Below are 26,642 nucleotides of genomic sequence, written 5' to 3' on the forward strand. Positions count from 1 at the left end.
TTTTGTTCTCAAATGTGTTCTTGCTGGGGATATATTTCTCCGCTTCCTCTCACATGGTAAGAGGAAATCTTCCCAACTGTAACACTGGAGAGAAAAAAATCTTAAAGAACCTTCAGCATACCTAAAACCTAAAAAGTGATAAAACCATTTACTGGCTTTGGTACTTTGCATGCTTGATTGTGCAAAATGGGCAGCAGATATGGAAAGCAAGCATGTAGGGGTCTGTATATATGTAAGTCTATATACCTTGCAGGGTCCTTTGGGAGTCTTGTATACAATAATGGATTCACCACTGTGCTCCAGGTTAGCTTTGTCTGTCTCTCCAACACCTCAGTCTTGGTCTATAATTATGACAGGTGGCCTCACTTGCCAACATGAGAGAAATGAGGCCAACCTCACTCCATATTTCTGGGCTTTCTGCGTAACGTGTATAAACATACATAAAGTTACACCTCAAAGTCAGGTTTTCATATCTACTGCCTACTGATTATTTTAAAGGTCTGTCCCAACAGGCTTTTGATTGCATCACACAAAACAATGGGAATGCACAACCCTCTTGGAGATGTCAAATGCAGGTCAGAAGGAGGTCAACTGAATGTTAACTGCAGTGCTCAACGAATTGTAATGATCTCAGAAGTCTCCTAAACTTATGCCAAATTGATGACATCAACACAAGCCCTAAACCTGGCTTCAAAAATCATTAAAATGATCACTTTAAAAAAGCAACATAATATATATATATATATATATATATATATATGTATAATTCATTTAATATTTAACAATAACAGAGATTCTACTATAAAGTCCCAAATATAGGAACATATCCAGAGACATTCTATTTGTGCCTGCTATTTGGATACTGATGCCACTGGAAGGGCATTGCATGGGTGGTATAGAAATGACAAACAATAACTCCAAGCATGTTTCTTACTGGCCCAATATTGTAAACTCTGAACTGACATCTACTAAATGTGATTCCAAATTTACGCTGACAGCCACACAAACAACTAAATGACATACAAATGACACACCCACTTTATATTTTATGTATTGGTGTCAGTTTGTGTCACAAATAAAATTTTAATCTCTGACTTTTTTGCATCTTTTCTGTCCATGCTGTACACGTCTCTGACACATTTGCAATATGATTTGCTATAAGACCTAATAAGCAAAGCAAAGCAGTGCTATAGTCATAAAATTTGCTCAAACCCAGACACACTGGGGTTGATATACTAAAGAAATAGGCTATTGACATAAAAATGTGAATTATCCCCTTGCAGATAAAACATCACTTAGTTTAGTAAATGGGATGAAGTTCTGCTGACTTTAGCTATTCAATCATATTCACGTTCCTTGCACGTGATTAAGTATTTACAATCTTCATTCGCAAAGTGAAATATCATCACATCCACAAAGCAAACCTGATAAAGCTGATAATGCACCTTGGCAAGTAAACAGCCTACATTCATTTTAGTAAATCACCCCACTAAATTAGAAATAAAGCATTTACCTACAGTTTGCTTGTGCAGAATTGAGGGATGAATGCAATTGAATGGGTATTGACTGTATTATTTTCAGTTTTATCAATATGCTCCAAAAAAAACAAATGAATGGAAATGGAAAGAAAGTTTACAGAACGTACACTAAACAAAACACCAAAGGTAGCCAAACTGCTCCATATATATTTGACTAGAAAAGAAACACAGCCAGAAGTCATCCATGTATGGACCAATATTCAGAAACAATTAATCAGACATGAACTTGATTCTGTTTCAGAAATGTTATATTTTATGTGTCCTCATTTATATTACAGGAAAGCCTAATGTTGAGTCCAGCTTTAGTTTTTGTAATATAAAGAATGTCAACTAGTTGGAACAGACACCGCTCCCCCTCCCACCTATTGTGTGATACTTCCCCCACCTCTTAGATTGTAAGCTCTTAGGAACAGAGTCCTCCTGTGTCATTGTCTGTATCTGTCTGTCATTTACAACCCTTATTTAATGTACAGCACTGTGTAGTATGTTGGTGCTATATAAATACTGCCTATTATTATTATTATTAATAATAATAATACTATTAATAATAATAACAATAATATTAATAATAATAATAATAATAATAATAATAATTATGAATATAGGAGAACAGACTTAGGAGATTAGGGTATCTGTTGCTGTTCAAGTCAGACCTGACATTAGTCATTCTTCTTGACTAATCATTGTTTCTTTTTCCCCATGGTAAAAGGAAAACTCCCTTTTATCCTATATGAAAGGTCACACAAGTTTTGGTAAAAGTGGCAGAAGGACTCTTGTTTACGCAGTCATGGCACCAGTGGCAGCCCCCTAACAACTCAATCTTCATTATTGTAAATAAACTTAATTATATCATTGATGTAATAAAAATTAAATTCAGTGATTAGGAAAATAATATTCTGATGTCAGTTTATTTTTTTGCAGAATAAACAGAAAAGGAAAGACATCCTGACACTCAGGCATTTCCTCACCCAAATTTTATAAAACTTACTGAAATTCCTATACGGTTGCTACAAAAATAACAATTTCCTGACGTATTCTTCCAATATCTTGTTTTAGGTATTTATTTTACAGAATCATCTATAACCTAAACAAGCTAAAATTAATCTGTCGCATACAAATAAACAGCTTCGCTTCTAGAACCGTAAACCGTTCCGATAATTTCATAAGCACAATCATGGTGTAGCTTTGCTAAATATAGTATCCTCTGCAAAAAAAAAAAAAAGTTGGCATGAAAAAAGACAAAAATGCTAACACAAGAGGAGGGGAGCACAGTGGCGCATTGTTTTACCATGAGATGGGAAATGTAGGTTAGGCACATACCCTGCTTCTGATGTATGACATGAGTCCGAGGACTGATTGCTCCTGGGATAGCCTGCAGCAGAGATCTGTCTTCTCTTGTTCACACAATTTTTTTCATGGTCATTGAAGAGGCCCTTGGTCTGTGTGGGGTTTGCAGCAAAAAGCTCTGAGTCAGGCTGAAAACCATTCAAGATCCCATTGCCAGACCTGCTGTCTGTTGCTTCGTGCTGGTAGCCTTCAGTCCTGTGCTGATATGAGGCGAGAGCGCTCTTGGACACTTTATACCCATGAGAAACTAGGAGGTCCTCCACGCTGAACATGCTGTGTTTCCTGGAGGAACTGCTATGCCGGGGCAAACCTTACTTTCAAAGGGTCTTTCATCACTGAAAGGAAGAAGAGTAAAATAAATATCACTCAGCACGTGTTTCATGCTGGTTTAAGAATCCAGAACTCTGCAAACTTTTTTTTTTCATGACAGACTTTGTTGAGTTACCTAATGTTAAATTATATGCAGATGCTTTGATGACTAATGTGAGGATCTGGCCAAGAAAAGGGCCTGTATGTGCAGCCGCAGCAGGGATGAGATTAGGCTGCTGACTCCGCTTATTTTAGAAGGTGCCTTGAACCAGGAAACACATTAGGAAATGGTACATGTCTAAAATACACATTTATAGGATGACAAGAGGTGAGGCAAGAGTTGCATGGGGTGGACTGTATCACAATGGACCAAAACTGACCACAGACTAGAGTTCAAGTCTGAAAGCTGCATACATTCTAGCTGCATTAAAACAAAAAAGTGTGCAAAGCTTTATTGTTTTCTTTAGAAAGCAACCACAGCCCGAGTAGAAAAGCCTGTCTCCTTCCAGCCTACTGTAGTATTTTACTCTCTGTGTGAAAGCAGTGGTCTCTCTGCAGATGTCCATTTCAGAGTCATAGCTTGAGCTCTACAGTCCATAAGCAGCATGAACGGCGCTCAGTAGATTCTTTTGCCAAACACTGCTTCATTAAAGCTACGTACACATACTATGGTTCTAGCCCCATAATCAGCTCAGGGACGATATCGGATGAGAATCTGGCGTGTGTACAGCGCCCGTCGTCCTTCGTCCGAATGAGCGTCCTGGCAGATCCATGGACGATGGACGAGGAACGATCCTAATGCAAGGGAAGGGGGAGAGCGTGCAGCACAAAATATCTTACACAATTACCTTGTGTTCTATAAGTTGTTGTTTTCACCTTTTTCTTTTATGCATTTTCTGATGATATTGATCCCATCTAGCCTATTTTATGCACTTTCTCCCTACACATTATTGTTATGCAGTGTAAGTCAGTACAGACATGTGCGGTCTCCATCAGCAACACATGTCACAGGGTGACCATTGATAGACTGCTGTCATCGCTTAACAGAAGGTGCCTGGACAAGGACATTCATGATAGGATCACCAAGTATTCTTTAAAATCAGAACTTGGCCACTTTGTGCTAAGTGTGCTATTGCCATAATGTGCAGATGTGCACGACATAATGGTATATTATTGAACACTTACCTACTATAGGGTGATCCTCCAACAAAGTGAAATCTGAAATTCCTCTCTACTGCTGCTGACATTTTCTACCACCTTTCTTATGTTCCTATCATCTTCCATGTCTGCCACTGAAGATGTAACTCTGGGGAATGCACTTTCAAGTTACATCATCTTAACACCCCAACAGGACTGCCCCATACTAGGTAAACTTCTTGAGCCCCCCACCCTCCAATTTAAAACTTTCAACATTACAAAAGTTTAGTTCTTTTCATTGGGACTCTGTACAGAAATACCCCTTGTCTTCCTGAATGGCTCCCCTGCACATTTTCAGGATTCTCACACAGGTGCGAATTAAAAAACTGTTAGTAACAAGAAAAAGTACTGTTGCATGTTTACTCTTTCAAAAAACTTCTACTAAAAAATGTTTTCAATTATTTTCACTTTTTTGAAAGTGATTTCAAAACATGAAAAGCAACCTTTGAAATGATAGAAACCTGGTGAACCTTCCATGAAGTGGCATTAACAGTGTATACTCTACTTTAAACATGAAAGAAGAGCGATCACAATAGGAAATATACCCATTTACAAACCATTACTTTAATACAGTAACAAAAAGAAAAGACAAACCAAACAAAAACAACAACAACCTAACAAAAAAGTAACAAATCGAAAAGAAAGCTACCAAAAAAATTATTTTAAGGTAAAACCCGTGATAAAAAAGTGAAATATGTGTAAATGATAAAATATTAATATTATTATTTCTTTTTAGATATATGTAAAGGAAGAGTTATGTGGCCAAAAGTACATTCAAAATAAAACATTATAAGCTATGAAATATATCAACGCTATAGAAATACAAGTTCATAATAATAATACTCCTAGATTGTAAGCTCTTTGGGTTAGGGTCCTCTCCTCCTTCTGTGTCACTGTCTGTCATTTGCAACCCCTTTTTAATGTACAGCGCTGCGTAATATGTTGGTGCCATATAAATACTAAATGGCAATTTTGTGGAGAATCACTGATTTCTGGGACTTTTGAAGCCACCATTCCACCACAACAAAATAATCAAAAAAAGAAAATAAAACATTTTTTTATCTATAAAAGAACTTACTTCACTAACCCCCTAGCATACTCTCCGTATTTCCATGCGCAAAGCGTTTACATCGGCGAAATATGTCCAATATTTAATAAATTTAATATTAAACTTTAAATAAAAATCTGTAAAAAGAAAAATAAAAAAATTGTGATACATGTAATATAACTGTACAGTAGGATATATAATATTATAATTATATATATATATATATATATATATATATATATATATATATATATATATATATTATCAAGATTTTTTTGTATTCGACTCAGTACAGCTAATTTGTATTGAATCCAATACAAAATTATTTGAATTTCCCACCGCTCCTCCCGCCTGCACCGACGCATGCACAGACGTCATTGGGAAACTCGGGAGATCGCCTCTGCATTTGCTGGCTGGAGATCGGAGGGAGAAGAGAAGGTTTTTTAAATCTTTTTAGCGACCCCAAGTGTGACTCAGGATTTCCTCTTTTTGCATGGAAAATCCCCCAGAGTCAGGATTACCGCTAGTTGGGTTAAATAACATTAAAACTCTTCAATTAAAAATTACAAAAATAAAATAATTTATCACAAACTATTTACTCCTAAGGGTTTTACTTGAAAGGTATACCCAGTTCTACGCATTTCGCGGATTTAATCCGCTTCTTCAGGAAAGCAAGGAGATCTGGTTGTGAACATGCAGCGCCCCTCTTAGTTGGTAAAGGGCGGACAGCAGTATAAGGACTATTTCTTATATGCCGCAACCAAATAACGTCTCAAATATCTTGTTTCGATATATTCAAAGATTTTACCTAAAGACCCAGCTTCTAATAATGCACAATGAATATCTTGATGATCTAAAAGTAATTCCGGCATATGTACACCCTGGATGTCCACTTATTTACATGGCTGTTTTCAATGGCTCAATTCTTAACTAATATCCTTATAAATATGTTGTTCAGCTGGGCATTTGGCTCTATAATTCTACTGCTCCCAATTTCTCGTCTTGCTGCTGTCCCGCTGATCACTAGACTGACGGCGTCCCACGTGTAGAGGGAACTCCCTTTGAATACTGTTTATAATTATTATTATTATTATTATTATTATTATTAATAATAATAATAATAGGCTATGCTAATTCTATTAGTGTTACATGCTGCACTGGTTGAGTTGTCAGATAACTCCTGCAATTAGAAAAATATGGGATGGGGTGAGATAATGAAGGCAAGGTGGGGTTTGCAGCTGATAGGATGATATATTGCTGCATCACATTAAATCATCTTTTTAAGTAGGAGAGTACCAGGTCCCGGGCAAAAGGTCGGAATCCCACACAGGGTTCACATTAAAGGGGAGAGAATGGGTCAAGTCTACAAAATGAAGAGGTATATTGCCTAAAAAAGGATTTCTTGTTTTCAGCATGCCATCCAGCACCCTTTAAATGGGGATTGTTTCAATAAACCTATATCGCTTTGTGAATAAGGTGTTCCCCCCATCTTCTAAAAACAAAATATATATTAGGGTGGTTACAAGTAGCCTGATGGTCTCTGTTTACATCTGAAACCTCTACTTTGACAGTCCAACCGTTCTCAGCGCCGTTCTCTGTCTGTCCCATTTACTAATCCTGCAACTGTTCCCAAAACACTGAAACTTTTACCTGCACCTGATACATGTCAGAGGTCTGCCTGAACTTTATGTGCTATCTAGACATTTCTATGCTGAACCACCATATCTAAATTATTAAATCTTTATCAAGTGTGTTCCATAGAACAGCAAAGTATGTTTGAAGGGTTTAAAAAATTTGGTCCTGCAGCTTCTTCTAAAGAGGACTTTGAAGAAACCCAATGTTCCACATTTTAATAAACATCTACTTGTTGAATACAATCTGTTATGACAACTATCTGTGGCTCCTGTATATTAGAGGGCAGCCTCAGAATATCTGAACAGGAATCGGGCTATGTGCACACAGAAGATTTTTTTAATTGGAAACAATCTTTCATGATCATTTCCAACTACAAATAACCGAAAGATGAATGAAAGAGTATTGTACCTACAGTGCCGTTCTGCTCTATGGAGAGGGCAGGGGAAGAACAAGCGAGCGTCACCCCGCTGTGCTCTCCTCCCTTCGCTTCCATTGAGGTAATTTGTCTTCTGTTGTTTATGGACCTGCAGGGATAGATCCGTGAACGACGTTGGATGGCCTCTGTACATTTGTCAGATTCTCATCCAAGATGAGCCCTGGGCCTCATATCGGACGAGAATCCTCTGATGCGTGTACGTAGTCCTATTCACACAACTTTGACAACACTCAACAAAATGTGGTACTCCTCACCCCACCACTTGATCTTCAACTTTTGTAATATCTTAGACCAGTAGAGGTAAATCAGATTACAACTATGATATTCTTTATTTTAACATACTAAAGGCGGTACAGACAGTCTCACCTTCAGCCCCATCTAAATACCAGTTGGTGTGTGAATAGTAGGGAGAAAGTATGGGTCACATTCAATACCAAAGGAGGATTTTAGCAAACATACAGTAATGTATGGGAGCTATAGTATGTGATTTCTTTAACATGAAGGATCCAATGCATATCTTTATTACCCTAATATTGGTCCTTGGACCCTCATTAGTAGATAGCAAGAAAAGGGGGTTAATTTAGTGATGTAATCATCTTTTCAATGTGTTCCACTGTTTCCACTTAATTTTAAGTGTGATTTTTATCTATATACAACACATTGATTCTTCGTTGGTGTTTCTTATAGCTCAATACATGTGTGTAACATAAGCTCATGTTATATATAGTAGAAGTTAGTCACATTCAAGTGAACTTGTTCTTGTTATGTTGGATACAGCTTTTCAAGATGCTTTATTAGTTCATCTATCATTAGAAAGCTGCAAAACATCTTCAACCTAACAAAAACAAGTCCAGTTAAATATGACTAACTACTACTAGATATATAATGAACTGGACAAATCAGATCCTTCACGCATAGGTTCATGTTTATTATGGTAGTTGTAAAGGGTACTACAAACAAACGCTATTTTACATCCCCAATATTCCCATCCTACTACCTAACCTTATTAAGATGAGAGGGGGCTGTGAAAGTAGCTGCTACATTTAGGCATGTCAACCAGATAGTGGGAGTATCCTAGCACAAGAGTCACTCCTAGCATTAGGAGCCCCCTTTACATAAAAGTCCACCATTCCCACTATATGCCACATCATCCTTTAACAATGCTGAAACAGAGACAGAAGATTAATCTTTCTAGTACTGGTTTCTGATGCTGGTCTGGACATATGAATTCATCTAATGCAAAGCTGGGAAGAGGAAACCAGTAATAGATCTCCTCTACTGGCTCTGTTTACAATACTAAGTGGCTGGGCAGTTATAGTCGCAAGTGAGCTGCTAGGTTTTCGCATTGACATACGTCTGAACAAGTGACAGTCCCTGGGGTCCATCTGGAGCATGGAACCTAGTTTTTAATGGCAGTTGCAATACCTGTTCCTATGCCACGTGGAAGGGGTTTAATTATCTTGTGCCCAAGTTGCATCTGTTCTACATGTCAAAAGTTTGTATTTCTGCCCAACCAGTCTTGGGATTTACACATCCTTAGAAGACAGTGTAGCCAGGCAGACAACCTGATAATACTCTTTTTTTTAAGGTGAGCAACACATCTTTGTCACCCCACAACTCTAATTAAACACTTGGCAAGGAAAAGACAGATGGAATTATCTTCCTGGATTGGCCTAGAGTGCTGTTTCTCTATCCCTTAGCCTTTGCACTGTTGTATATGGCATTCAAAGAGGCTTAATACAGACAAATTCAGGTATTTACTTTATCTGTATTTAAAGTTGTTTAAGGACCTAACTTTTCACATTGGAGTTTTCTTTGTTTATGTCTGTTCTGAGTTCACTTTAAGTTATGGTTCATCAATAGTGTTGACAACACTGTCTGGCATACTGGTAGCCATGAGAAGAAGAATCCACAAACCCTTCTATCAAATACACTTATGAAAATACATAATTGCAAATACCATTTAAACATGTCAAGCATTTCCTCTTCAGGAACACAGCATGGGAACATATTGTATGAAACAACTTCAGTATGAAACTGTGTGAACATTATGTACAAGGAAAGAAAGCCTCAGCAATCTGGCTAGTGTGCAGAAATGAATACAAAATACATTGTTTTCATGTTAATCTGCCAAGTCCTTGCCATAACTGATTGCATAATTTAAGGACCAAGACATATAAACATTTTCCTGAGCTGTGTGGACTGGGAGTGCATAGAATGTGTGTGTCCTCACAGGGTAGGGGATCTGCATTCCTGAGATGTCTAATGTAATGCAGGAGACCCGCAGCTTTTCATAGCAATACTTAAAAGAAAGAATAACGGTTAAGAAAAATGCCACCCAACAGCTCTACATATTTCATTTTGCCTGAGAGCTAGCAAGCTAATTCATAAAATAGCATATATTCTGGGGGAATCCAGTGGTGAGATATACTCAAGGGGTCATGGGACCTCAATGGAAAGGCTGCCATTGTCAAGGTTTTTCTGGGTGCCTATGCAAGATGATGCAGATGAGCTCCTATGTTTATAAGAGCTCATCTGCATGCTATCCTAAGTCTCTTGGTGGTGGTGGAGGGGGTCCCTGTAATGGTAATGTCTATGTAATGTCTATGTAAGCAAGACATAGACTCTCTATTGACTAAAGATTCCTTCCTCACTATTGATCCTGGTGAGCATTGCCACAAGAAGGGATGGGAAATAGAATTGGTGTAGGAAATCTCAATAGAAAACTTGTTTCAATGACAACAAGGAAATAGACTCTTGCATGTATGAATGTATTTGAATGTATTTCCTTTTACTTCCTTCTGTATCCCTGTCAGTATGAAGACAAATACAAAAAACCTCAAAGAGTTATTAAAGCCCAACACTGAGCTCAGATAGGAGCACCCCAAATCCAAAGTTTTATACTTTTCCCTACGTTCAGTCCAATGGTGATGCCATGCTTTTTTGGGCAACAACCTTTACCAATGATAACTGAGTTAGCTTCAAAAATATCCAAGTTTAAAAAGCCAATTTTAGTTCTTTAAAGCCTAGATCACCTGTGACATGTTCCATCCTGAGTCTTCTAAATTATCCACTGCTGGAGGAAACCGGAGTGCCCAGAGGAAACCCACGCAAACACATGTATAACATACAAATTCATGCCACTCATACTACGTTCTCTGGTAACCAAACCCAAACCCCAAATCCCCCACCTGTTCAGTGATCACCCAGCTTCACTGATAAAAGTGTATGATATCCAGCCTTGGAGAGCTTTAATAAATCAGGCCCAATTTAACTACAATGCAACCACATTCAGCAGCAGCTCAGTTTGGTTGGATTGTGTCCTCATCCAAGTCAGTGAAATTACTGGTTGCTCAAGGGTGGCCCGAAGCTACATGTCGCATCCAGGGACTATGCCACGAACGTCCACAGCGCAAATGCAACCTCATGCAATTGTGTGCACAAAATAGTTTCCAACTGCTCCCATACAAATGAACAGGAGCAGTTGGGAGTGCAGTTGAGTGTGTGATCATTTAGCTGCAGTTTACCATAAGTCTGAAAGAGGACTCAGGCTTTAAAAAAACTGCACAATGTGATAATGGCATTGTGCAGAAATAGGTTGGTGTAAAGGGTCTGGAAGGTTTTTTATTTTAATAAAAAGTTGATGAATGGGTGGGAGGGAGGGTCAAGGTCAAACTTTGCCTGATAGGAAGAAAGGGATGATCTAGGGGTATATCAACATGTTTTGAAGTCACAATCAGACACACGCTATCTTCCAGCTCCTCAGTAACTAGAACAGCAATGCCGTTATTTACATTTCTCCTAAGTGCAGGGTCTGGTTTGTAATACTGTTATACACATTCAGGAGATGGTTTGTGTCATCAGCAGTCAAGAAATTGGCAGAGCAGTAGCAGTGATATTTCAGATGATCTCTCACCTCTAAAGTAATCCTCAGCCAGAGTGAAGCTCAGAAAAAGTTAAATATTGGATCATGGATACATCTTTCATAGATAAGCCTGCAAAATATTTAGATTCTTGTATAAGCCAATTTCTGTCTGGCTCTCTAAGAATGAACAATATGATTTACCATCATGGAATTCTCTGCTCCTATTAAATCAGAATTTGCAGTATTTTGGAAGGATTCAATAAATGCTGTTAGTGTTTTCAATGTTTCACCGAGCTGAGCAGAGACTTTCACTGTTACCCCGAGCACCTCCTCATCACTTCTATACCATGGTATAGTCGGAGGTGAGCAGGAAACCAATGGGAGCTGTGGGGGATGCAGGGAACCAACTTTCCTGACTTCTGAAACCCCCCAAAGTGTCAATGTAGCAGATGATTTCTTAAGATTGCAGAAGTATTTAGCAATGTGGGAAGCAGCAAAAGTGAGTGTGTGAAATCTGTTTTACAGGTATATCCTGATATAAACTATTAGAATAAAGACAGTGTCAAAGGAAGCACAAGTTAAAAGAAATAAAAGACTAAAAATAATAAGTTCCTGACTGTGACTTCTTTATATTGACCACTACAGCAATTGAAGGCAGAACTCCTAATCCTTGTTTTTAATTAGCTACTCCATACATACTGAATTCAATGGATCGGCATCACAGCCTGCAGCAGCATTTTGCAACAGAGTGGACAACAATAATACTCTCTTTACTAGTTTTTACAAAGCTTAGTTCTATAAAGCCATTGCCATCAAATCTAGCATTATTATTGTTATTATTAATATTATTATTATTATTATTATTATTAATAAACAGGATTTATATAGCACCAACATATTACGCAGCGCTGAGCATTCTTGCATGGCACATGATTCTTTGCTCTACATTATCATTGGCAAGCTTTTGCACAGCCTTTGCCAACCTTTTTTAACATGGGAACCTTTGAAATATCTTTCTAGTCTTCAGGAACCCCCTGGTATAAATATTATATTCACAACTCACAGTATATTACAGTGTGGTGGTCAGAAGAATTCCTCCAACATTGCTGGCCAGAGGAAGGAATGTCAACCTTATAGATAGCCAAAAAGATCATTGGTGTCACCTAATCAGACCTAAATTGCACAAATTGCTCAAGGAAGTCCTAGCAATCTATGGAGGATCCCTGGTTGAGTAACATTGTTCTAGTGTATGTGGGCATGGCTTATGGGAAAGTGTTTGAACTATGGAATGCAACAAGTTGTGTTTTTTTACAGGCTGATACAGAACAAATAAAATGGGAATAAGATACTAACATCTACTAATTTTTTTTTTAGCAGGACATGTTTGTGCAGAAAATAAAAGGCTGGGTGATGATAAGAGCCAAATGGCAGGTTGGTTTCATTGGAGTCAGACTAAATGCAAATGCTTTTATGTTTGATTGGAGTTGACCTCTAGTTGTTCAAAGCTTCCATTTTGCTATTGCTTTATAATGGAAAAAGGATTTAGATTGTCATGACATACTTAAGCAGACCTGGCGAAACCCATAACCCTATAATGAAATGGCCCCCCATGTAGCAAGTTGTACCTACACTACAGATTAGCCCCATTCATCTGCCTACTCTTTACCCCAATCAGTACAGAGAGCCAGAACCCTTCCATACATGGCCATGGAAGTGGTTCCTAATGTTTGAAGTTAATCCTTATACTCACAGCTGGATTACTGCTGGCCCCCGACCAAAGTTAAAACAGACAGCCACTTGGATGTTCTTTGCAAAGAATCTAGCCTTTACTGAAACCACACATAAAGATACACAAACATGAGGCTCTAATGACTGCACCCATGTCCAGTTCATATTTCAGGCAGAACACAGATAAAAGCAAACAAGTTTCAAAAATACATGCTCCATCAGCAACTAAGTGTGCAAATCAAGTAGAAGTGTGATGGATTGTGCTCCAAGATTAATCATCCGGTGATGACAGACAGGGAGGAGAGGTCAATACGCTGCACTGATTTTGGTTTTAACCCTCACTAGTTCCAGGATGGGCTGCAATACATTGGACAGCAAGTGCTAGACATTTTATGATGTTGTGATTGATGTACATACATGCACTAAAAGATCTTGGAATAGGTGTAGTTTATGGAGGTAAACAAGTTAAATACCCTACTCTATCTTAAAAAAAATGGTAATTTGTTAAAAGGAACTGAAACCTTGCAGCACTCTGCACCACCTGTACAATATTTCCTGGTATCTACCCTGTCCACACCATGTTTTCTGACCCTCAACCCTGCACTACTTTCTATGGCAGCTCTTCCTCTATATTATGTTTTCTGGGAAATCCCCTCCTCCTACATCCTTTTTGTAGGTTCCAGCATCTCTTCCCACTGCTTGTGCTTCATTTTATAGCAGCTCCTTCCCCCATATTATAATCTTTTATTTATATAGCTACAAACAATATTCAGCAATTTAGCAAGTCCATAGTCATGTAATTAACTGTCTCTTAAAGGGGTACACAATCTGATGTCTCTACCATAGTCATATGGTAACACAGTCTAGGGCACATTTTGGGGGGGAAGCCAATTAACTGAAAAGAATGTTTATGGGATGTAGGAGGAAAACCGGCGCAAATACTTGGATAACATACCAATTTATACCACTCATACTACGTTCTCTGGAAACCAAACCCTTAACCCCAAATCCCCCACCTATTCAGTTCCATCTACTTCATGTCTTTCGTCAATACCCCCACCACCTATTTGATTCCCCTGTCACTCATTCTCTACCACCTCTTTCCATTAGGACCTCTGCAAAAGTGAGGAGATCATGACACCACTAGAAGTGAGGAGATCATGACACCACTTTTTGCATTATGACACACTACATTGGCTAGTCCAAAGGATTCCAATAAGATGTATAAACATTTGATATTTGAGATGTCCTTTTATGAATGTGCACCTGCCACAATGCAATGCACTAATCATCATCAACATTTGTTGCTTGTAGAATCCACCCACTAGCTGGCAACTGCTGGGCCTTTGGAACCTTTGGCTTTGCAAGGTGATCCACTCAAAGGTGATAGAAACCACAGATTTAACAAAGAGACAGAACAAATTACAGAATATTACAATTACAGTGTATATATATATATATATATATATATATATATATATATATATAGTATGAGGTTAAAATTCCCCCATTAAAAGGCAACATGTCACTACAGGACAAAATAATAATTTAAGGGTTGAAAGAATTAACCACTGAGCACAGCGGGAGTCAAGAATAAATTCCTTTTAGAAGAAGAGGATTCTGGAGATTTTTAACCAGAGGTTTCTCTTTGATAAAGCAGTGCAGCCAACAGGAATAGTGAATATCTGCTATTTTTTAAAGGCAGAGTTTTTACAGTTTTACTTTAGGAACAGAGTCGCTTTAATAAAATTCAAGGGGCCTGGATATCCCATGGGAGCCTTTGTTAAAATAGGTTGACATCACCCAGCATTACATGTAACTTCCTGAGGATGCAGACCAGTGCATTCATTTCCACTCTGCTAATTTAATCAGTTGATAAAGCATGTTCCACATAGTAACTATGTGCAAACAAACACAGGTCCACAACATTCCATCAAGAAACTATTATAATGACGTTATAATGCAAAGACCCTTGTGAATTACTGAGGGTCGGCACTGGGCCAAATGTGCAGTGTTGGTAAGCACATACACAGAAAAATACCACTGAAAGATCTTGAAAAAAAACACCAATAAAGCTTATAGAGATGAGTTTTTAGGTTCAGTCAGATATTTGTTTTGGGTCTGGCTACTCTAGGCATTCCTGCATTTGCTGCAGAGAAAGAGGCCATATACCGTATCTGCCTCTGTGTAAAACTTCATAGAAGGTCCTCTTATCTGGCAAACAAGTGATTGTGGAGTGACGGACATGACCTGTATATCTGCATGGACCTAACTTGAGCTTGAGATGTTGAACTCTGTAACAGCAGGTGTTTTCAGTAAAACTTATAGATTAGGTCAAAGGGAACTAATGCTCCACTGGGTGGCTGGGTATAAAATCTATTGATTTGCAGTGTTTCATACAGTAATACTTGTCTAAAAGATGAAAAAGATTTATCTGCTATGGTATTATTAGAGTCAGTTTTTCCATAGTATGTCAGATCTGCACATTGCACTGCAAATGAGGCACAACTTTGTCATTCACACATTCCTTTTTTGCTTGGCTTGCTTCAGGACTCTAAAGTAGGCGAAGCTTTATGTACTCATGTTGGATAGATAGGTAATGTGACAAGGCTCTGCTTTTACCTCTCTTTGCTCTTTGTAGCATTGTGCAGAGAACACGGCAAAAGCTACACACTGCCTTCCACATTTGGTGATTTAAGATGCAAAGAATTACATACCTATGCAAAAAAATGATCTCCTAGTCTTCTGCAATCTCTAACCACTGTCCAAGATGGGTGAGTTAGTCAGGATGGATGAAGGTGTCACAGCCAGTTTGGAAGGGTCACATAAAGATAGAGGGGTCACAGCCAGGAAAGAAGGGTCAGCCAGGATGGAGGAGGCCACAGCCAGGATATAGGAGTCAGCAAGTTTGGGAGTTTCGCCCCGAATGGAGAAGTGGACCAGGATGGAGGGGTTAGGGCTGGAATGGAAAGGATAACCCAAATGATGCACTTAGCCCCCATGGAGGGGGTCACATCTAGGATAGGTAGTACAGCCAGTGGAGAGGTCACAGCCAAGATGGGGGTCAACTAGGAGAAAAGGGCCAGATGGGATTGAGATGGTTACTTTAGCAGCAGAAAGTATTAATGACTTACTGCAGCAAAGTGATCTGCATCAAGAAAGCAGCCCTGGGGAAGCATGAAGAGAACTTTCACTGTGTCTCTACTCCAGTCCCCTGTGACAAACAACTTTCCTCTTGCTCTCGCTTTGTTTAAAAATTGAGCAATAAGGAATTGATAAAAAATAATATGGTGTAGCCCCCTTCCCTTAACCCCCCCCCAGAAACTGGAAATTGAGCTAACCTATCTATAAGACATTAATTCTGCTTAAAAGATGTTGGCAGAAGTTGGCAGTCCAAATCCAGAAAGTTACCTTGAGGAGGTAAACCACCTGAGATGCGAAAACAAATGCCCATGTACATGTACCCCTAAGAGTTCTGGAGCACATCAAGTGCCAGAATGGAGTTTACCTGCTACAACTTCACTTCAGTTATTCCTGTGATCTCCTGGTTATAATAAATACCACTGATCTCTATTGTGGCCTATGGAATTTGCCACCATCAAAGTGGCAAATGCCATCTGCCTACCTGTATGGTGAACATTATGCTTCTTAGTGATGTATGAACATGGCAATAGTTGTAGTATAATCACCAGTAGACAGTATTAATCCCCAGTTCTTTTAGGAACTAGGTATCATTCATAAAACTTACAACTATTTTAGATGATCAATAAGCCAATATAATTAGTGCTGTTATACCTTTGAAATAACAGCACTTTGTTGGCAATCATTCTGGTCCCCAGCTTTATTATTGTGCCCCTTACTAGAGATACTAGTTGTCATGTCCCTAGATCATAAGTAGCATGTCTACCAGCGGCAATTGTAATATTTTTATGTCTCTTTGCTGCATGGCCATGAATTTGACGTGTAGAGGGCAAGCAGAGGAGAAGGATTACTTGTACTGCAATTCTTTACTCTGAATAAGTCAGAATGCTCCAGGCAATGAATTATTTTTAGTTGGTAATTTTCATGAAATAGTAAAAATGGCATTACTTAGACGGTCATTGCTATTCTTCATGTTTGAGGATTTAGGCATGTCATGTGATCATTCCTGAAGAGGACAACATTAGGATGGCCTTGCAGCAATGACTTTGGTCCCCACCAGGGACATTATCAGTGTAGAATCTGTATATTCTCTGTGTGGTCTCCCTCGGTTTTCTTCTTACAGGAAGGATTATCGGATTTTACCTAGTGCATGTGTCCTTGTGCAACTGTACAAGGCTCATTCACTATAATATGTTTCAAAATGAGCTCTCCTGTTTGCTTTTTTCCCATAAACATACCTAGGCTCACATTCTCCTAAAACCCCAAAAAAAGGATAATTAAACCTTTATGTATGTAGATTGCCTGTTTGTATAAGCCATGGTCCCATTACCTTTTTAAGTTCAGGCTTAGAACATTTTCATCAAGCACATAATAATATTTGTTGATCTTGCCAGAAATGTATTGCCCATACAGATCTTTTTTATGTTGTCCTCCCAATATAACAGAAATGAAAGGAGGAAGACATATTTTTTAGTCCAAATCAGATGAACGGCCAAGCATGACAATTATGGTTCTTTCAGTAGATTGCAATGAAAAGGGGGGAAAGTTCCAGGACATGGAAAGCTTAAGCAGCCACATTATCAGTTGTACAAGATCCTCTCCTGGGATTTCACTGCACCCTGTGAGCCTCTAGCACTTTTTTAATCTGCAGCAAGGCAAATAGAGCTACCTCATTTCCTGGTGCATGTCCAGCACTATCTAGTTCCTAACTAACCCTTCTTACTGTCCATAGCCCTCTCTTTTCTACATTGGATTACAGTTTTTTAATCATGGACTTTCAGCAATAAATGTGGGTCCTATACCAGCTTCCCATTTTTTAGAACGCTATGTAAAGCACTTTACCCACCCCTCCCACCAGCCATGACGGCTGGACCCATAGGACCCATATGTATTGCTGAAAGTCCTTCTACCTACCTGGAAACTCTGGAATACCTCGCTTTAGAGAGTTTCCAGAAGGAGATCTATATTGGTGCCAATAAAGTTTTTATATGTTTTGTTGTGATGTATTCTAAAATGTGATTCAGAATAAAGTGAAAAAATAAAAATTTTAAGTGATTTTGGAGAATTTGCTTATTTGGCCTTTAAAGTCCCGTTATCCTATTTAACCATAAAATCTACTTGTAGAGAAGCACAGAGAAACAGTGATGATAAAGTATAAAGTATAAAGTATAATGATAAATGACCTCTAAGATTCAGTAAACTGGTGATATTATGTTAACCTAGGCAAAGTCATTGACTGTAGCTCAATGGCTTTTTTTTATGTTACTTTTTGAAACATTTTACTGTTGTTCTACTTGGCATATCAGGAATGCATTGTACCAGACTTGCTTAGTTACTGAAAGGATAATTTTTAAAAGCCAAGGACCTGAAAAAAGTAAAAAGGTTGGCAACTTTAACTTTGACCTTGGATGGTTGTGTGTTTCAGGTCATTTAAACTGCACTTTCAAAAACAAGTCAGCAGTGGCAATTTTTTTGTTTTTTTTTTCTGACCAGTTCCATATGAAATTTTTCTATTTACTGACAAGTGAGGGAGTGAACTATAGTCCTCAACAAATTTGTTTACATGAGTGAAGGCTGTATGAGGTGTGGGCCACTATCTGAAACCAGTGAAGCAGAGGTTAACCATCTCTCAGAAAAGGTGATGCCAAAAGCTACGTACACACATCCAATGGTTCTCACCGGATAAGGGCCGATATGGGACGAGAATCTGGCATCCGTCGCCCGTCGTCCATCGCCCGAAGGAGCGTCCTGGCGGATCCACAGGCGATGGACGACGAACGATCGTAATGCAAGTGAAGGAGGAGAGTGCACAGCAGGGTGCGCGCCGCCATTCTCCCCCTCCCTTCTCCATAGAGCAGAACCCTGATGTATGTACAACACTCGTTCATGCATCATGCAGTCCTTTATCGTTGGAAAGGATTGTGAAAGATCCTTTCCAAAGCCAATAATTGCACGTGTTAATGCAGCTTTGAAAATATATTTGGATCTCTCTTTGGATCTGATTTATTAAAGCTCTCCAAGGCTGGAGTGGATACACTTTCATCAGTGAAGCTGGGTGATCCAGGTAACCTGGAATAGGTCCAGGATTCAAAACATTTGCTAACAAATAGCAAATGACTTTGAAGAAATTCATTCCAGGTTTGCTGATGAAAGTGTATCCTCTCCAGCCTTGAAGAGCTTTGATAAATGAGGCCCTTTGTCTATGGCAACCTTTCCCAAAAACACGGTCTCTCCACACAGCTGGCTCCAGGGGGTTTAGACACTGTATGTAGCCATTGGGCTGCAAATTATCAAATACTTCTAACGAGTATAGTGAAAGAGCTCAATATGATGCTTGACAACCCCATCAATTACCTTTGACAAGTCTTCTGTCAAAAAGCAAAACTAATGGTGTAAATTTTGTCCATGTTTTGCATCTACTTAAATCAAATCCTGCAAAAGTTTTAGACTTGTCTTACCTCCTAACTTTAAAAGACTAAGAGGAGAGAGACTTGTTGTGTCAAAGTATGAAAGCAATTGACAAACCCCTGCCACACTGTCATTTGGCAAATTGTATAAAAATATGTAAAAAATAATATATAAAAAAGAATATGCATTGAAAAGTTATTGGTAAACTCATGACTTTTGAGTGACTTTGAGGGCTCTATTTATAAAACAGGGAATTTGTCATTCCTGCCATTGAAACACATTGACCATGGACCTGGAACATTCCCACCAAGATATGTTTGAGGGAATGTCAGATTCCCTGTTTTATAAATAGAGTGCTACGTGTTTTTACTCCACAAAAATTGCTTTAATCCAAATGAAAAAAAAACAAATTGAATAATTTAAAAGCTGGATGAAGAGTATGATGCAAACTAAGGAAAAGGGCTTTGCAAACCATTTATTTGGGTTGGCCAGACAGGGGATCTTGGTTTTTGGATAGGGACAATTCCTCCAGATCAGGGACAATAGGGAAGTTATTTGTTTTACTATCAGAAATGTTTTATGTATTGTGTATACAGCACAATATTTTTCTTTACATTACATTTCTGAAATAGTATTGCTGTGTTCCCTGGAACAAATAAATGGTTTGCAAAGCCAAAAAAATAAATTAAACATTATTTATTCTCAAGTCTTGGCATGGAGAGGGAAACAGTTCTGTGGACCGATAATGAGAACACCCAGAAACCCTTCTTAACTCTCCCAGTATGGAAAGCACATGTGATAGCACTTTTGTTTACTAGAGTAAAAACAAGAATGAAGTACTGAATATATGTTACACATGCTGCTCTAAAACCAGCTTCATAGCCAATTTTATTTATTTTTTATCCCTACAGACTTAAATAAGAGGGACAAAGAACTACAATATGTCTGTACAGGAGGGACAGATGATATGCCACTCTGGGCCCAGTAAAAGCTATGCATTTACTGGGGCCAGAAAGACCAAGCTGGATACCAGCAGCATGGCCACTTGGCTAGGTAACATATTTTATAAATGCATGCATGGTAAAGTACAATATGCTGGCCATTGATGTTCATGATGGTAAAGCACATCACTACCCTATTCTAAATCCATTTAGAATAGGGTAGTCTCCCACAGCAAGACTTTAATTTTACTTTACCAAAAAGAACAAATGCTTTACACTTGAGTGTCATTGTATACAAAAATAGAATTGTGGCAAATGCTGACTTGTTTCTAAATGTGTAAATTTCAAAGCTATCCATACTCATAACTTTATCAGTGTGGTCTGTAGGTTATCGGGGCTGATTTTAATGGCCACTTATTTGTCCATATTATTGAATCTTTGCAGCAGTGGAAAAAGAATATTGACAACAGGACCACGGTATTGACATCCTCCGTATTTTTATCCAAGCCGGCCCACTGTGGTTATGTCAATTCATATTAGACATGAATTAATAAATCTCTCCAAGACAGAAGAAGATAGACTATCCTAGAAGAGCATGAGTGATCTAGAAAACTAGATCCCATCCCATTTTCCAGTCTTTAATAAATCTGACACACTGTCTTCATGGTTTGGAGACTCAGCTCATGGCTTCTCTAATGTCGGCATGCCCACCCACGCCTCCCAAATGTTCTTACTTAAAGTGTGCACCAACACCATCTGCATATCATTTATCAAACTACATTCTTTCCAATGCCAGCACCAAATTTTACAAATGTACATTGTTCAGTGCTTTGAAGGTGCTTGACCAAAAACATTCTTGATGGTCCATATGTGCAATTGGCCTTCTATCTACTATAATTGTTGATTTCCATTTGGCTTGACTTTTGGGTCTAACACATTTACCTTGACTTGCTAAAGACAAAATTTTCAAACCCGGCAGGTATCCTCTAAAGTATTAGATTGTCAGGAACAGTAAGTGGTCATACAATTGCAGAATTGTTTCCACTGTGGTCATTTGGCAACTAAACAGAACCGTAATGATTGGCAGATATGGCTATTACTGTGCAGTTGTATAGAATGGGGTTTGCTCCTCACTATATGAATGTATAGTTTGATTATAGTGAGCCCCCCCTATGTAGTATTTAAGTATGAATGAATAGAGAAAAAAGAAAGAGGTTTGAGGCTCATAAGTTTTTCATCTTTTAAAATTTACCCCCTATTCTATATTTGTATCCCTAATCATACTTTATGATTCATATTCAGCATTATCACCAGCAGGGACTCCATACATACACTCCCCTTGTGGGGCATGTTCCTAACTACGGGTACGTGAGTAACAATGTTATATATCCATATATGCTCCTCTGTTTAAAAAATAGTAGCATTATTTGATTTATCAACTCTTTAAATATCGTCTGAACTAATTACTCTGAATTAATCACTCTGAACATACTCAGAGGCATTTTTTGACTCTAGTCATACTTACAGATTACCCTTAAATATTTTCTATCCTTAGAATGTCTCTGTATACTTTGTCATAACTCTATTCAATTTATTGTTGTATGCTATTTGATGGATTTACTATCTGAAAATGTTTAATCTTTCACTATGCTATCCGTGACCTATTACATTTTTATACTTAACAGACCGTTAAGCATGTATTATTATCTATCCCTGAGGAAGCCCTTCGTGGTGAAACGTGTCGGATCATTGCGCGCCACGGCACGGTCTTTTGAACGGTTATTTGGTTATGTTTACTATCTTGTGAAAAAAATCATACTGTATAGTATGTATAAATATTCTGTGTTGTTAAATATTAACAGGACAGAAACATTATATGTTTATGTGTATTCGATGGCTTATGTACTAAATAATTAATCAATAGACTTCACCCTTTGCATGAAAAACTTATGAGCCTCAAACCTCTTTCTTTTTTCTCCATTCGATATTACTGTGCAATGCCAACGCTTGTATTGATTGACTGTACCCACAGCAGAGGGGTCTATGGTTGAGCAATTTTTTGCAGTCCTTTTACAAACTACTTTATGCAAATGTTTTACATTTTAAAAACTATTATAGGTATTGGACAAAATATAATAAAAATAATACCAGAATTATCAGATTGCAGATTCTCGATGTACTCTATGTGATATTCCACCCAAATATATGGCTTCTGGTAGGTTGATTATCATGGATATTCCAAAGCTATTCCTGAAAAGATACATGCTTGACCTTAACATGAACCAAAATGCCAAGGCTTCTGGAGTTATGTTCTAATAATGGCCTTCAGACTAAAATGCATATGTCAGTTCTGACCCTTACTCAAGAATCTAGTTTGTGCCACCCCTGTGAGCCCATGTTGGAGAGATCTGCATTAGGAAACAAGATTCCTTCTCTTATCTTAATTGCACAACCTTGGAGACTGTCTGTGCCAAAACACAGAACTGACTTCTACTTACTATAAATCACATAGAGGTATGTGAACTATTACTCCCTGATACCGAAAAGGTTTTAATGCTTCCAAGAACAGCTAAGAGGGTTCAGGATGAATGCGGGTTATCTACAACCAAATAAAAAAATGTACTGACAGGAGACAAATTGTTATATTTCTGGACAGTTTCAAGTATAGGAATTGCAAGCCTGCCATCAAGTCGTTAAAATACAAGTTGTTATCTTTTATTGTTTCACAACAAACCATGTTTGTATTATTGTATCAGCTGTTTTAAGTATGTTGTGTCCTGTTCTTAAAGGTGAACTTCAAGTTAACCGCTAAATATAGAGTTACGATTATGTCAGCTGTATTATATGGCAACGGATTTAATAGTTTGTCTTGCCACTTTGGTGGTTCCTATAGCTGTGCCAAACTGCACAGTCAGGATGCCACTTCTCTTTTACAGTTGTGGAATACATTATGGTATCGCTTCCACACCTGAAGTCTGTTTATTGGATGATGGAGTTGCAACAAAAGTTATTAGCTTGAGGGCTCTTCTCCCATAAGCAAGTTCTCCTGTTTAAACTAATATCAAGAAAAACCCAGGTATTTATGCACAAATAACTGCTAATGGTCCCAATAAAAATGGGATCAATGGACCAGCAACTGGAATGATCTCATGAGATCATGCATGGGGTTCTCAGTAGGCCCTCTATCAATACAGAGTATCAAGAACAAAAATAATTGGTAATACCCTTGAAATGTGAACAGTTTGAGTTTCTATGTGCCCACTTGGCAGATAGGACACCATTTATTTCTAAAGTAATTTTATAATATATGACTACCATCTCTATTATGTGGGCAAGACTGTGTTTAAGAAATGTTATGCCTGTGCAAGTCTGATTTTCCCACAGTAAATCAAGGGAAGTCATAGGGAATGATTGAGATATAAAGTTCCTGTACAAGCATAAGGGAAACAAGATAAGAAGTAATGTTTACAAAGTGAATGATTTGACTGCCCCCAGTTACAATATCACATTGTATCACATGAAATGCTTGGCTTTAAAGGGAACCTGTCAGGAAAGATGCACATGGTTACATCGATCCTAGCACTCCCACATGCCAGTGTATAGTTCAGCAGGCTGTACTCACTGTCTGGAGCTGATCTGCTGCCTTGTCTACCCAACCACATGGCCGGGGAAAGCACATCCCACTACCGAGATGGGTTTGGAGGAGAAATTAATCCATTGTATTGGCAGGGATGCATGGCTACAGCCTGTGAGTTGTTCCCTGATCTTACTCTGGGCCTCCGCTAGACTTCTAAATGGCCAAAGTTAAAATAAAAACTGCAGACTATCTTGCCCACTACAACCATTAGGATCCAGTTTGACTTGTGTTTGACTCTTCTTTCATACTGTGGTATCTATACCGTATCTGTACTGATCCTTGCCTGACTTCTGACTGTGCGCTCGCCTGAAACCCTGACAGATTCTAGCATACAGAGCCACCCATTAGGTAAATGTTAGGGACTGAACTGAATCATAACTAACTGAATGTTAGGTGAAAAATGTGGTATTAGATTGGAGGTTGAATAACCACCAATGTTTGACTAGGGTTTTACGGTGGAAGGTTCCACGTTTGACTTGTTTTTAATGGTACAACTTTTGGGGCTTTGGTTACCATCTTGTATCAATACATACAAGTGAAGTATTACAACCCATATGCCTATTCCAGCTCAGTGACTCCCCCAGTAGTTAAGAATAGATGACATATTGCTACCCAGACATGTCCCTTTTACATTTTTTTGTTTATACCTATGGGTTTTCAAAAGTTTAGGACTGAAAACATTTAATAGAGTCCTAATATTATCTTTGTCATGCCAGCAACAAAAGTTATCACTGGTCCACAGAAAACCTATATTAAGTTTAATTGGGTAATGTCAGAGGATAGAAGCAGATGTCCTCAAGGCTTAAAGCAGAACCAGTCTCACCTTCCATGAGTCCTTCACCAAACCTTACATTTTTAACCTGTCCTTTTTTTGGCTTTGTGATCTTGTTTAGCCAGGCCAGAATGACATGCAAACTCTTTCAATCCCAGCATACCTTGGTGCCGGGAATCTACACTCGACTGCTCATGCACAAGATTGCAAACAGATAGTTAAGTTTTAATGCAGAAGAGGCATAGCATGTCCATTGTGCAAAAAAGGGTGTACATGCTTGCATGTTCTTTTTTTATTTAGGCTGTACTTTAGGACACAATATGGTTGCATAGTGGATTATTCATTTATATCTTCTAATACTTTGTTTAAAGCCCATCTCTAGCTAGAATTCCAAATTTCCATTTCAACTGAAAAGAGTAAGTGGGAGAACTTCAGTCAAGGGAAATTAATCTTCCTAATGGGGTCCACACAGTCAAAAAATGTGACTGATATTGTAACCTTTCCTGCTTCATCTAAGTACCTATCAATTGGCTCTTGCTTGCTACCGCTTTTAAATTTAAAGAGCAAAACCATAGGTCAAAAATCAATAATAACCCACCAATGGCTTTCAGTTTTATTCAATGTTTCTATCCGCTTCCACTAGCTTTGAAATTCCAACCTTGTCTGCTGTATTACACATTTACTATAAACATGTTCAGGGATGAACAAACTACTGCTAAATCCAAAGTGCAGTTTGTCCAGTCTATCAGTCAAAATGAACTTTGTAAGGAAACGTATGCTTTCACTAAGAGAAATGCACACATCCAAAAAATTCTTTTACTGGGTTGCCTAGTCCTTGCACCATTTATTTGACTTGACTAATCTCTCTCTTACTTCATGTTATTCACTGCTTCTCCAACATCTTCAGTCATCTATGCATTGTCCACACCACCCATTTCTTAATTTTTGTGTAATGTTACAACTGGCCACTTGTTGCCTAACTATCATCATGATTGCCCATGTGTTGCACATGTATTTTCAAAATTTTCCATATACTAAATGCCCAAGATTTCTGGTCTGTTGCCAATGAATTATCATTATTATAGTCCCATTGCCTATGAATTGTCACAACTGTTGCTTGGGTATTGCCAACATTCTTCATTGGCTGCTTGTGTATTGCTATAATTTTATCGTTTTGCCCATGTATTATCACAATTTTCCATTCATTGCACAAGGTATCCAAGATAGAGACATTTGTTGTCCACTTGCTAGTTCGCTACCCACATATAGTGGATGCAAAGATGCTAGAGCGCTGCCCAAGAAAAGCCACCTTTCAGTGTTATTTGTTCATGCATAGCATTACCACCCAATTTACAGGTTCACAAAGTAACAAAAGTTTATGATATGTGTATGAAAATGGTAAACGGATCATGTGAACCCTGTGGCCTTGCAATGCTGTGGTCCTGCATTAAATTCACACTAGGAATACCTCTCTCTCTCTTCCCAAGTTTGTGTAAATTTATTTCAGTCCTCCTGTTTCATTGCACAAAAAAATGGTTTAAAAGTTTAAACTTTCAACCAAACTGGCCATTACATAAATGTGTCCTTATAACCTGGTAGGAAAGTTTAATTCATTAGTGTAGGCAAGGACTGACATCAAT

General features: G+C 38.3%; 1 protein-coding gene across 2 annotated transcripts in view; it reads right to left on the bottom strand.

The window, feature by feature from the left end:
- JCAD (junctional cadherin 5 associated) overlaps window positions 1–26,642 on the bottom strand; it is a 60,346-nt gene that overhangs the window by 18,204 nt on the left and 15,500 nt on the right. For both annotated transcript variants that reach the window (XM_072412667.1, XM_072412668.1), the window contains exon 2: window positions 2,859–3,220. In XM_072412667.1, coding sequence (XP_072268768.1) covers window positions 2,859–3,157 — 299 coding nt within the window. In that variant the 5' untranslated portion in view covers window positions 3,158–3,220. The remainder of the gene's footprint in view (window positions 1–2,858; window positions 3,221–26,642) is intronic.

Source organism: Pyxicephalus adspersus, chromosome 5, assembly GCF_032062135.1.
Source record: "Pyxicephalus adspersus chromosome 5, UCB_Pads_2.0, whole genome shotgun sequence".
NCBI lineage: Eukaryota > Metazoa > Chordata > Amphibia > Anura > Pyxicephalidae > Pyxicephalus > Pyxicephalus adspersus.